Source organism: Rhinopithecus bieti, unplaced genomic scaffold (genome assembly GCF_001698545.2).
Source record: "Rhinopithecus bieti isolate Rb0 unplaced genomic scaffold, ASM169854v2 scaffold_42565, whole genome shotgun sequence".
NCBI lineage: Eukaryota > Metazoa > Chordata > Mammalia > Primates > Cercopithecidae > Rhinopithecus > Rhinopithecus bieti.
In genome coordinates, this window is record NW_016818029.1 from 1,622,866 (window position 1) to 1,635,872 (window position 13,007).

Sequence of the window (13,007 nt, forward strand, 5' to 3'; positions counted from 1 at the left end):
GACAAGGAAAAGCACTTGGTAAGTCTTGAATAATAAATCAGGACCTTTCTGTGTTAAGTCAAACTAAGACGCATTTAATTTGGAATCTTCCAGTGTTTGGCTATCTGCTCAAGGAAAAAGGTTTGCAATAAATGTATATATGAAAGAAAAGCTGACAGTTGAAAAACTAAAATGAAAAGTAATGACATAATGTTAGGAGATGCCTTCAAGGAGACAAGTTATCGGAAAGTTGCGATCTCAATTTAAAACATTTTTTTCTCTCTAATTGTTGTTCTGTGTGCTGCTGCAGTATGATGAAATGGCCATAAACTTAGTGTGATAGGCTTGCAGAATAATTTAATTATAATTTAACATTTACTTTTATGCTATGCAATTACTTACATTGCTTTTTGCTGAAGACAATCCATTTAAGCAGCTGCACACAATGAAAAAAATAGCTGACAGGGTCAATTCTAAAGTTATACTAAGGTTTAGTTACATTCATTTTCTACCCAGTGGACTTAACAAATTAGGCAACATGAGGCTGGTTGAAAGAAAATAGACAAGTATTCAGGAGCCCTTGATTCTACTCTAAACCAGCTCTTTGAATTTTGTAGGTTCTGTAATCTTTAATGGGGTAAGTGGCTTTTAAAAAAAAAAAAAATCTATAAACATTGTCGTTGTATGGTTGATATTTCTTTCATTCACTAACATTCTATAAGAATGATACATGCTGATGTGGCTTGTTGAATCAAAGAAAGACTGTGTCATTTATGAGCTTAAATTTATCTCCAAAGCCAGTCATTTGCATATATTGGGTGCCTATTCTAATGGGCAAGACTGGTCCATGATGTTAGACTTTTATTCTGTATTCTAGGTTTCTTTGTACTTTTCCTCTTCCTGGAAGTCTGTATTACAAGTAATTTTTACATGAGCACTTTTGCTGCAAAATAATTGTTGTCTGGTTACAATGTCGATAGACCATTTGAAACATCACTTAAGACTTTTTTTGTTAAATACCATTTTCATGTTCACTCTTTGTGACTTCAGTATTAAAGATTCTATGTTAATTTTAAAATTAACAACTCATTAATTTTGACTTATATAATTTAGAATTTGGGGTTATTCTGAAAGTAAGCAGGTTTTGTTAGAATTAGAAATTCCAAGTAAAGGGCATAATGTAGAGGCTGATGGTTTTAAAGCTTTCAGGAGACAGAATTCATTTAGTTTATTCTTAGAGTAGACTAACAGTTTTGTTTTAAATAGTTGTATTAAGATATAATTAACATAAAACTCACCCATTTACAGTGTACAATTTCAGTTTTCATTGTTGTTTTGTTTCTGGAGATAGGGAAGGTGGGAATGGTCTTCCTGCTTCTGCTCTTTTCTGTTTCCAAGGCGTCATATTTTCGGGTAGCATTTTCCTGTACTCCATCACTAGAGTATTTATGAATTTAGTGTATAACAGAAGTTAACATTTCAGTTCAGCAAGAAATGATGTTTCTGTTTTGTTTCTGTTCTTTTGTTTTGTTTTGTTTAGAGATGGGGTCCTCATTCTGTTACACAGCCTAGAGTATAGTGGAATGATCAAGGTCACTGCAGCCTCAAATTCCTGGGCTAAGTGATCCTCATGCCTCAGCCTCTCAAGTAACTAGGACTACAGGTATATGCCACCATGAAGGCTATTTAAAAAAAAAAAAAAAAAAAAAAAAAGTTTTGTAGAGATGGAGTCTTGTTATGTTGCTCAGGCTAGTCTCAAACTCCCAGTCTGAAATGATCCTCCTGCCTTGGCCTCTCAATGCACTGTGATTATAGGCCTGAACCACCAGCCCAGCCCCCAATGTAAAGTTTTAAGATTATGCACTTAGCTGTGTAGCTATAACTACGGCCTAATTTTAGAACATTTTGGGAGTCCTAGCCAGAAAAATCAGGCAAGAGAAAAAAAAAAATTGGTGTCAAAATAGGAAAAGAAGAAGTCAAACTATCTTTCTTCATGGACGATATGGTTCTATACCTACAAAACCCTAAAGACTCCACCAAAAGGTTCCTTGAACTAATAGACAACTTCAGTAAAGTTTCAGGATACAAAATCAATGTCAAAATCTGTAGCATTTCTATGCACCAATAATACTCAAGCTGAGAGCCAAATCAAGAACTCATCCCATCTACAATAGCCACCAGAAAAATAAAATACCTAGGAATATATATCTATAACTAAGAAGGTGAAACATCTCTGCAGGAAAATCTACAAAACACTACTGAAAGATATCATAAATAGCACAAACAAATTGAAAAGCATTCCATGCTCATGGATTGGAAGAATAAAAATTGTGAAAATGGCTATGCTGTCCAAAGCAATCTATAGATTCAGCACTATTCCTACCAAACTGCCAACATTATTTTTTTCACAGTATTAAAAAAACAACTATCCTAAAATTAATGTGAAACCAAAAATGTGCTTGAATAGCCAAAGCAATCCTTAGCAAAAGAACAAAGCCAGATGCATCACATTATCCAACTTCAAACTATACTTTAAGGCTACAGTAACCAAAACAGCATGACACTGGTACAAAAACAGACACATAGACCAGTGAAACAGAATAGAGAATCAGGAAATAAGGTCACACACCTACAGCTATTTGATCTTCAACAAAGTCACCAAAAATAAGGAATGGCAAAAGGACTCCCTATTCAATAAATGGTGGTAGGATAGCTGACTAGTCATACAAAGAAGGATGAAATTGGACCCCTACATTTTATCATATATAAAAATTAACTCAAAATGAGTGATAAAATATTTAAATGTAAGACTTCAAACTGTAGCAATCCTAGAAGAAAACCTAGGAAACACCATCATGAACACTGGTCTTGGGAAATAATTTCTGACTAAGTTCTCAAAAGCAAATGCAACAAAACCAAAAATTGATGCATGAGATTTTCTTAAACTAAAGAGCTTCTACACAGAGAAAGAAACTATCAACAGAGTAAACACAATGTACAGAATGGGAGAAAATATTCACAAAGTAGTCATCCAACAAAAGTCTGACACCCAGAATCTATAAGGATCTTAAATAATTAAACAAGCAAAAAACAAAACTCTGTTAAATAGTGGGCAAAGGATGTGAACACTTCTCAAAAGAAGACATACATGCAGCCAACAAACATATGAAAAAATACTCAACATCATGAATTAATGCAGGACCAGAATGTCAGATACTGCGTGTTCTCTCTTATAAGTGAGAGTTAAACATTGGGTACTCATGGACATAAAGATGGCAACAATAGACACTAGGGACTACTAGATGGGGAGGGAAAGAGGAGGACAAAGTTTGAAAACCTAACTATTGGGTATTATGCTTACTACTTGGGTAGCAGAAATACTCATATTCCAAAGGTCAGCATCACACAATATACCTATGTGACAAACCTGCACATGTATCCCCTAAATCTAAAATAAAAGTTGAAATTGCATTTTAAATTTTTGGAAAATTTAGTGTTTATTTAAACAAGAGAATAAATATTTAGAAACTTTTCATCCCTTGTACAAGAAACCCTATACCAAGAGACTTAAGCAATCAATTCCCATCTCCTCTTCCCACTCCCACCCTCACTCCTAAACAAACTTTTATTGACTTTGGGTCTCTGTGGATTTGCTTATACTGAGTTTCAAATAAATGGGACAATAAAATGTGTGGCTTTTGTGATTTGATCCTTTTACTTAGCAAAATGCTTTCAAGGGTCAGTTATGCGGTAGCATATATCAGTATTCATTTCTTTTTATTTCCAAATTATGTACAATGTATAGACATTCTAAATTTTATTTATGTATAAATCAGTTGATTAACATTTGAATTGTTTTCGGCTTTTGACTATTAGGAAATATTGCTGTAAACTTTGTTTATAGCTTTTTGTAAGAATCTATGTTTTCATTTAATCACTTGGTAGTAAACTCTCTGAGTCATATGGGTGACTTTATGTATAACATTTTCAGGAATGACTAAACAGTTTGTCAAAGCAGCTGCACAATTTTGCATTTCCACTAGCAATGTATGAAGGTTCTGATTTCTCCACATCTTGTCCAATACTTGTAATTGTGTTTTTAATGATCACCATTCACTGAGGATAAGGCAATATCCCTTCGCGGCTTTGATTTACATATTCCTATGAATAACGACTTTGAGCATCTTTTCATAATACTCATTGGCCATTTGTATATATTATTTGGAGAAGTGTCTAAAGTCCTTTGTCCATTAAAAAAAATTGTATTGTTGGGCCAGGTACCGTGGCTCACGCCTGTAATCCCAGCACTTTGGGAAGCCGAGGTGGGTGGATGACCAGGGGTTCAAGACCAGCCTGGTCAACATGGTGAAACCCCATCTCTACTAAAAATACAAAAAATTAGCTTGGTGTGGTGGTGTGTGCCTGTAATCCCAGCTACTTGGGAGGCTGAGGCAGGAGAATCGCTTGAACCTGGGAGGTGGAGGTTGCAGTGAGCCGAGATTGTGCCATTGCACTCCAGCCTGGGCAACAAGAACAAGACTCTGTCTCAAAATAATAATAATAATAATAATAATAATAATAATAATAATAATAATAATTTGTGTTGTCCTATTATTAAATTGTAGAAATTTCTTGTATATTAAATTTGTTATTTTCCAGCTGTTCTGATGATAACCATGCCAGTTGATATGAAATGGTATTTCATTGTGTTTTTTTAGCATTTCTCTAATGACTAATGATGTTGACCATCTTTTCACCGGTTTATTGACCATTTACATATCTTTGGAGAAATGCCTATTCAAATCTTTTGCCAATCCTTGGATTGGATTGTTTATTTGTTGTTGAGTTGTTGTTATTTATATATTCTGGATAATAAGCTATTATGAGATATATGGTTTGCAAAAATTTTCTCTCATTCCGTTTGTTGTCTTCTCACTTTCTTGATAATTTCCTTTAAGATACAAAATTTTCTAATTTTGATGAAGTCCAACTTATCTATGTTTTTCTTTTGTTGCTTATTTTTACTGTCATACCTAAGAATCAATTGTCAATTCCAAATTCATGAAGATTTTCCTCCATGTTTAGGTTTTCATTCATTTTAAATTAATTTTTGTATATAATGTTGAGTAGAATTTCATTCAAATAACTTCAAATGACTTCATTGTTTTGACTGCAGATATTCAGTTGCTTCAGTATCACCTGTTGAAGAGACAGTTCTTTCCCAATGGAAAGAAATCTGCACCCTTGTCAAATTCAGTTGGTAATACATGCATGGATTTATTTTTGGACTCTCAGTTCTATTCCATTTGTCTGTATTTCTATATTTATATGTGTATGTCAATAGTGCACTGTTTTAATTATTGTGTGTATGTACCACTTGTATTGTAATATGGACCATTTACATTCCATGTTAATTTGAGAATCAATTTTTCTATTTCTGTACAAAAAGGCTGCTGAAATTTTGATAGGAATTGCATTTAATCTGTAGATTCCTTTGAGTAGCATTGAAATCTTAACATTAAGTTTTTCAGTTGATGAACATAGGTTATCTTTCCATGTATTCCTTTCACAATGTTTTGCAGTTTTCAGTGTACAAGTCTTTCACCTCCTTGGTTCAATTTATTGTTAGGTGTTTTATTGTTTTAAATGCTGTTGTAAATGAATTGCTTTCTTAATTTACTTTTCAGGTTTCTCATGGATGGTGTACAGAAACAACTGATTTTTGTGTGTTGATCTTGTATTTTGTGACTTTGAGGTATTTATTTATTAACTCTTGTAATTTCTGTGGATTCTTTTGGGATTTCCCCTATATAGGGTCAGTTCTGTGAATACACATAATTTTACTTCTTTTTTTCCAATTTGAATGCCTTTTACTTTTTGTCTAACTGCTCTGGCTAAAACTTACAACACAATGTTCAATAGCAGTGTTGAAAGCAGACATCCTTGTCTTGTTCTAGATTTTAAGGGGGAAAGTCTTTAGGTTTCTCAACATTGAGTATGTTAACTGTAGATTTTTCATAAGTGCCTCTTTATCATGTCGAGAAACTTACCTTTTAATACTGGTAAGGTTATAATTGTTTGCTTTCAACCGTCGTATATTTTAAAGAACTCAGGAGAGGAAAAATAGTCTATCTACACAGATAGTTACCATTTCTGTGGTTCTTTCATCCTTAAAGTTATCACTTTCCCTCTAGTATCATATTTCTTCTCTCTCAAGATACTCCTTTACCATTTTTTTGGAGCAGATATACTGGTAGCAAATTATCTTAGGCCTCCTGTATCTGAGAATGTGCTTATCTCACCTTTATTCTTACATATTGCTTTCTCTGAATGTTGATAGTTCTTTTACTTTAAAAATATCATCCCAGTACCCTTGGACTCCATGGTTTCTAATGAGAAGTCCATCGTCATTTAAATCATTGTCTTCTATAAATCATATGTCATTTATTTCTGGCTTTAAGATTTCTTTGTTGTTAATTTTCAGAAATTTGATTGTGATATTTCTGGGCATGGATTTATTTGTGTTTATTTTAGTTGAGGTTAGCTGAGCTTCTTGAATCTGCAAGTTTATCTACTTAACCAAATTCAGTTATGTTTTCAGCCATGATTTCTTCCCTTTTTCCCCTACATTTTGTTTTCTTCTTTCCTCTGGCACTATAACCAAACACATATTCCACCAGTTGCTGTTGTCTGACAGATCCATGAACTTGTTTAATTTTTTCAATTTTTTTCTTTTTATTATTCTGAGTGGATAATTTCTACTAAACTGTCTTCAAATTCACTGACTCTCTGTCTTCTTTACTCTGCTATTGTGTCTTTCCAGCAAATTTATTTTTAGTTTTTGTACCTCAGCCTTGAGGAACCTTACCTGTGGTAATAGATCTCCACTGAATTGGTCAAGCCAGTTTCTCCAGAGGAACCACTCGTAAAAAGGTACACCTCAATCTTTTTTCTTTTTTTTCTTGAGATAGAGTCTTGCTCTGTGTCCCAGGCTGGAGTGCAGTGGCGATCTCGGCTCACTGTAAGCTCCGCCTCCTGGGTTCACATCATTCTCCTGCCTCAGCCTCCGGAGTAGCTGGGACTACAGGTTCCGGCCACCACGCCCGGCTAATTTTTTATATTTTTGGTAGAGACAGGGTTTCACCATGTTAGCCAGGATGGTCTCGATCTCCTAACCTCGTGATCTGCTTGCCTCAGCCTCCCAAAGTGCTGGGATTACAGGCATGAGCCACTGCGTCTGGCCTCACCTTTAATTCTTGAAGCTTGACTGTAATAGCTTCTTTAAAGTTTTTTCAGTTAATTCCAACATCTGGATCATGACAGGATTGGCATCTGTTGATTCCTGCGTCTACTTATGCTGACTAGTTTTGGATTGCATTTTGGTTACTTAATATACTGTGTTATGAGACTCTGGGTCTTATATAATTCTTATGGAGATTATTGAAAAGAGAGAGAGAGAGATGTTCATAGACTTGGAGATTTAAGCTAAAAGTACCAAACCAATTTCTGTAAGCAATGGTTCTAAGTAGGTTCAATTTTCAGAGTTTGCAGTATTTTTTGGTTGTCTCCCGTGTGTTGCCATTCAGAAGCCACAGTCTGATGTAATGCCCAGACCCGCGATGACCCGAAAGCAACCACCAGAGTCCAGAGACAAAGCCAAGTGGCAGGGATCGCTTTATTTCGAGTTCGAACTCGGTTCCCTCCAGCTAGGTATCCAATCCTAGGGAGAGACCCCGAGCTCGGTGTTCAGTCGTCTTTTATAGTCAGACACAAACAAGTTACAGCAAGTTACAGAGTCACTGGGGATTTTTACAGTTGTAGGTTTACAATTGGCTGACATTTAAAGTTAAACATTAGTCAGTTGTTCATTGGTTCCTGCCCTTTGACCAAACCACAAACGGCCGCTTGCCCTGCTAGGGACTTTCCAGATAACCTTGTTGTTTTAGCATTAAGGGGAGTTTCCTGACTTTTCTGACCTCTGATATTCAGTATTTTTCCACTCCTCATTCCCCCCTCTCTCTAGTATCTTGAGAGCCAATCTTGGGTCTTATATGTCTGACTCGGAAGTCTCGGTGAGTACAGGTTGGTACTGGGCTCTCAGGACCATAAGCTGGACAGTGTTGAGTCTTTCTTTTACAAAGTTTGTTAATCTGTTTATTATACATGGTCCTATAGTGAGTAAGAGAAGTATACTTATGAATGGTCCTATGAGGGGCACTAGAAGGGAGTACATGGAGGAATTCCACCAGCTGTTGGCAGCAGAGGTGAATTGTTGTTTCTGCAATTCTAGGCTGAGTTTATGTAGTTGTTGAACTCGCGTTTCTACGAGTCCAGATTCATTTATGTAGAAACAACAATCTTCTCTGAGGAAAAGACAGGTCCCTCCTTTTTCGGCCGTTAACAGGTCTAGTGCACGGCGGTTTTGTAAAGTAACTTGGGCAAGGGAAGTCAATTGTCTCTGTAATGAGGCAAGGGATTCGGCGGAAGCTTCCATAGCTATGGAGAATTGATGAGAGAGTTTTGCAGTGCTGATAAGGGAGTGACCTAAAGCTCCCCCGGCTAGTCCTGCAGCAACTAAGGACGTGGTGAGTGAGACTCCGGCTACTAGGGGGAGGAATATAGCTCGTTTTGGTCTAGGGAAAGGGGCGGAGTCCCACCTGGAAAATTCTGCAGGGGTGCGCAAGGTTAGTTGGGGGACTAGCGTGACAGGGAGACACAGTAGGGTTATAGTGGCCTGAGTGGAAAGGTTCTTATATAGGGTCCCATTGCACCAGAAGAAAGAACCGGGAGGGGCAAAGAGGGTTGAGTTGGGAGTGGAAGTTGTATTACAGAGGGTAGTGCCGGCATTTGAATAACAAAAGGAAACTTGTGTCTGTCCAGGGTTTAGGAACAAGGGGACGTCAGGGATCGGGGGTGGTATGTGGCTATTGTTAGGGTTTAGGCTGAGAGAAGCGTTAGACGGGCCTGGAAGTGGAACTGCGGTTAACGGCGGTCGCCCTAGAGCCGCGCAGAAGAAGCATGCAGAGAGATTGCCTAGGCCAGTGGCGTTTGCGATTTCTAACCCTTCTCTTAATAGGGATAACCAGGAAAAGGGGCGGGTAGGAGTTAAAGTTGAAAGCTGGACATTTAATTCCCTTTCCTGGTTCTGTATAGCCGCGTGTAGGGTGGTCTGGATCTGAACAAGGGAACGCCAGAGAAAGAGACGGCTACTAGGCCAGGTAGTTCCTGAAGTCAAGTACATAGCCCCTTTTTGCTGGGAAGTCCAGCGGGAGTCCCAGGGGTCCCAGATAACCCAGGTGTAGCCTGATGTGGTTTTAAAGAAATTGTGTGACTGCCACGTTTGACTGGATAGGGACTCAGAAGTTTTTAGGATTTTAACGGTGTGGATTTTGCAGGACCTATATGGACAGCCGACACTTTGTTCTACCCATGAGTTATTACAATAAGAGAGTGTTTGGTCAAAGAGGAAACAAATTGCGGGTGCTGCTTTTCCTGGCTGGTGTTTAAAATCAGTGAAATTTAGATGGATGGGAGTGCTACAACCCCCAGGGGGACAGTCAGCAGTGCCTAATACATAGCCCTTTTGTTCTGTCTGAGCATAATTGGTCCAGTTCTCAGTCAGGAAGAAACGCCAAGCGAAAGGGGATGTTGCCGGGTTCGCCTGGGTCTCCCCACAAGGGATCCATAAGAGTAGAAGAGTTATAAAGGAGGTAGGTGTCATAGTTACAGTTTAGGTTGCTGACGGCGTAGAACAAGTTTTAGAGGGTTTTCTTTGGTCCGGTCAACTGTCCAGGTTGCTGCCTCTCCCGTCGAGGATGTAACAAGGTCCGAGAGCGGGTCTATAGGCTTGGCGTGGGTGTGATGAATCCAGGCGGCGATGCCTTCCACTTTGAGGGCCGTAGGCGTAGTCAGGATCACCTGGAATGGTCCTTTCCACCGGGGTTCTAGGGTTTCTTGTCGGTGGCGCTTGACGAGGACCCAGTCTCCCGGTTTGTATTGATGTGGAATGGGTGGAGGCCCAGCTTCATATAGTTCTTTTAGCTTGGGCCAGACTTCCTCATGAACTCTCTGTAGGGCTTGTAAGGAGAACAAAAGTTCAAGACCATTATCTGTGTCAGCTTTGAGGAGATTGTCTTTAAGGTTAGGGAGGATAGGGGGTGGTTTGCCATACATTATTTCATAAGGGGTAAGTCCTAGTTTATAAGGAGAGTTACGTGCCCGGAACAGAGTGTAGGGGAGGAGGACTACCCAGTTAGCGCCAGTCTCCATGGTCAATTTAGTTAGGGTCTCTTTTAATGTTCTATTCATTCTTTCTACCTGACCTGAGCTTTGGGGTCGATAAGCACAATGTAGTTTCCAATTAGCCCCAAGGATGGAAGCCAGTCCCTGACTTACCTTTGCGGTGAAGGCCGGCCCATTATCCGACCCTATCATGACTGGAAAGCCGTACCTGGGCAGGATTTCTTCTAGGATCTTTTTGGCCACAATCTGTGCAGTTTCTTTTTTTGTCGGAAAAGCTTCTGCCCATCCTGAGAATGTATCTATAAAAACTAGTAAATATTTGTATCCATATTTTCCTGGCTTTATTTCAGTAAAGTCAATTTCCCAATATATACCAGGTCTATCTCCCCTGTGTCTTTTTCCCGTGGTCTGGGTCCCGTGACTGGCGTTATTGAGTTGACATACTACACAGTTTTTAACCGTGGCGTCTACTTTTTCAGGGGCGTTTTTAATTTTTAGTCCAGCGTGTTGAATCAAATCTAACATCCGCCGCGGGCCCAGATGAGTGCTTCGGTGGATTTGTGCTATTACTCGCTGCCCCAACCTGTCCGGGAGAATGGTATTGTTGTTAGAATCTTTCCACCACTGATTACTGACCTGTGTTCCGGGGAGTTTACTTATCCACTGGAGGTCTTCTTCTGAGTATTCTGGGTGAAAGGGCAATTCTCTGGGCCCGGGATCAGGCAGCTGGAGGGCCAGCAGCTGAGGAGTGGTTTTAGCCACGTCTTTTGCAGTCTGGTCAGCCAGGTTGTTTCCTCGAGTGACTGGGTTAGTGGCTTTTTGATGTCCCGGACAGTGGACGATAGCCAGCTTTTTGGGTTCCCAAAGGGCAGCCAGAAGATTTAAGATTTCTTCTTTATTTTTAATGTCTTTTCCTTCAGCTGTGAGAAGCCCCCTCTCTCTGTATATAGCCCCATGTATGTGGGCAGTGGCAAATGCATACCGGCTGTCAGTATATACTGTCAGTTTACGGTCTTTGCCTAGTTTCAGGGCTTGTGCCAAGGCTATTAACTCAGCCTTTTGAGCCGATGTTCCTGGAGGTAAAGGCTCAGCCCAAACTATCTCAGTCTCTGAGGTTACCGCCGCCCCCGCATACCTCTGTCCTTGGTGAACGAAGCTGCTTCCGTCAGTGAACCAGGTGAGGTCTGCATCTGGTAGCGGTCGGTCCTGGAGGTCTTCTCTGACTCCATGTACCTGGGCTAGTATTTCAGCACAGTTGTGGAGCGGCTTACTTAAGTCTGGGTCTGGCAGCAATGATGCTGGGTTTAGGGTTGTCGGGGGCTTAAATGTTATTCTGAGGGGGTTTAGTAACAGCCCTTGATAATGGGTAAGCCGAGCATTGCTGAGCCATCGGTCAGGGGGTTGTCGGAGGATGCCTTCGACAGCATGAGGGGTGGTGACTTGTAATTCTTGGCCCATGGCCAGTTTGTTAGCGTCTTTGACCATCAGGGCCGTTGCAGCAATCATCCGGAGGCAAGGAGGCCATCCTGCAGCTACCGGGTCCAGTCTCTTTGAGAGGTATGCAACCGGTCTGCGCCAGGGACCTAAATTTTGAGTTAATACTGCTTTCGCTATGCCCCGGCTTTCGTCCACGTATAAGTGGAAAGGCTTAGAGACATCCGGAAGACCCAGCGCGGGGGCCGAGAGCAGAGCAGTTTTGATTTGCTGGAAAGCTTGCTCAGCCTCTTCAGTCCAATTGAAGGGCTGCTGCTCTTTGGTAGCCTGATAGAGGGGTTTTGCCAGTTCAGCGAAGCCAGGTATCCAGAGTCTGCAGAACCCTGCAGATCCCAGGAACTCTCTTACCTGTCGTGTTGACTGCGGTCTGGGGATCTGTAGGACAGTTTCTTTTCGAGCATTTGTTAGCCAGCGCTGTCCCCCTCTAAGTAGATACCCCAAGTAGGTTACCTCTGGCCTGCAGATCTGGGCCTTTTTAGCTGAGGCTCGATAACCCAGGTTTCCCAAGGTTTTCAGGAGGTCTTTGGTTCCTTGGATGCAGGCCTCTGGGGACGTTGCCGCTATTAAGAGATCATCAACATACTGCAAGAGAGTTATACTGGGGTGTTGGCGTCGGTACTCACCCAAGTCTTCGTGGAGGGCTTCATCAAACAGAGTTGGGGAGTTTTTGAATCCTTGTGGCAGTCTGGTCCACGTCAGTTGGCCACTTATGCCTCTCTCAGAGTCTGTCCACTCAAAGGCAAAAATTTCCTGGCTTTTAGGGGCTAAAGGCAGGCTAAAAAAAGCATCTTTTAGGTCTAGAACAGTATACCATTGATTTTCAGGACTCAAGGTACTCAGGAGGGTGTATGGATTTGGCACCGTCGGGTGTATGTCCATTACCCTTTTATTGACTTCTCTTAAGTCTTGTACCGGCCTATATTCTTTACTGTTGGGTTTTTGTATTGGTAGCAGCGGAGTGTTCCATGGTGAGTGGCAGGGGCGTAGGACTCCATGATCTAGGAGTCGGCGGATGTGTGGTATAATTCCCTCTTTGGCTTCCAGGGCCATTGGGTATTGGCGCACGCGAACAGGGTCCATCCCGGGCTTAAGCTCAACAAAAATGGCGGGACGGTGCTTTGCTAGCCCTAGCCCTCCTGTTTCTGCCCAAGCCTCCGGGAAGTTCTGGAGCCAGGAGTCTATATTTTGGTTAGGAGGCGTTAACTCCTGGTGAAGCCGGTACTCATCCTCTAGAGTTACGGTAAGAACAGATAGTGGCCTGTTTTGGGAGTCAGTCACTTTGGGCCCTTCTG

At 40.6% G+C, this 13,007-nt stretch overlaps 1 protein-coding gene across 1 annotated transcript; it reads right to left on the reverse strand.

Moving 5' to 3' along the window:
• Positions 1–8,000: 8,000 nt before the first annotated feature.
• LOC108518301 (endogenous retrovirus group FC1 Env polyprotein-like) lies at positions 8,001–9,645 on the reverse strand. The gene is made up of 2 exons (XM_017856560.1): positions 9,560–9,645; positions 8,001–9,225 (listed from the first exon to the last, which is right to left on the reverse strand). The coding sequence occupies exon 2, from the start codon at positions 9,218–9,220 to the stop codon at positions 8,027–8,029; it is 1,194 nt and encodes a 397-aa protein (XP_017712049.1). The 5' UTR covers positions 9,221–9,225; positions 9,560–9,645; the 3' UTR covers positions 8,001–8,026.
• Between the last annotated feature and the right edge of the window lie 3,362 nt (positions 9,646–13,007).

Bases quoted from the DNA above. Each gene is read 5' to 3' on its own strand.
- LOC108518301 (XM_017856560.1), bottom strand. From the start codon at position 9,220: ATGTACTTGACTTCAGGAACTACCTGGCCTAGTAGCCGTCTCTTTCTC.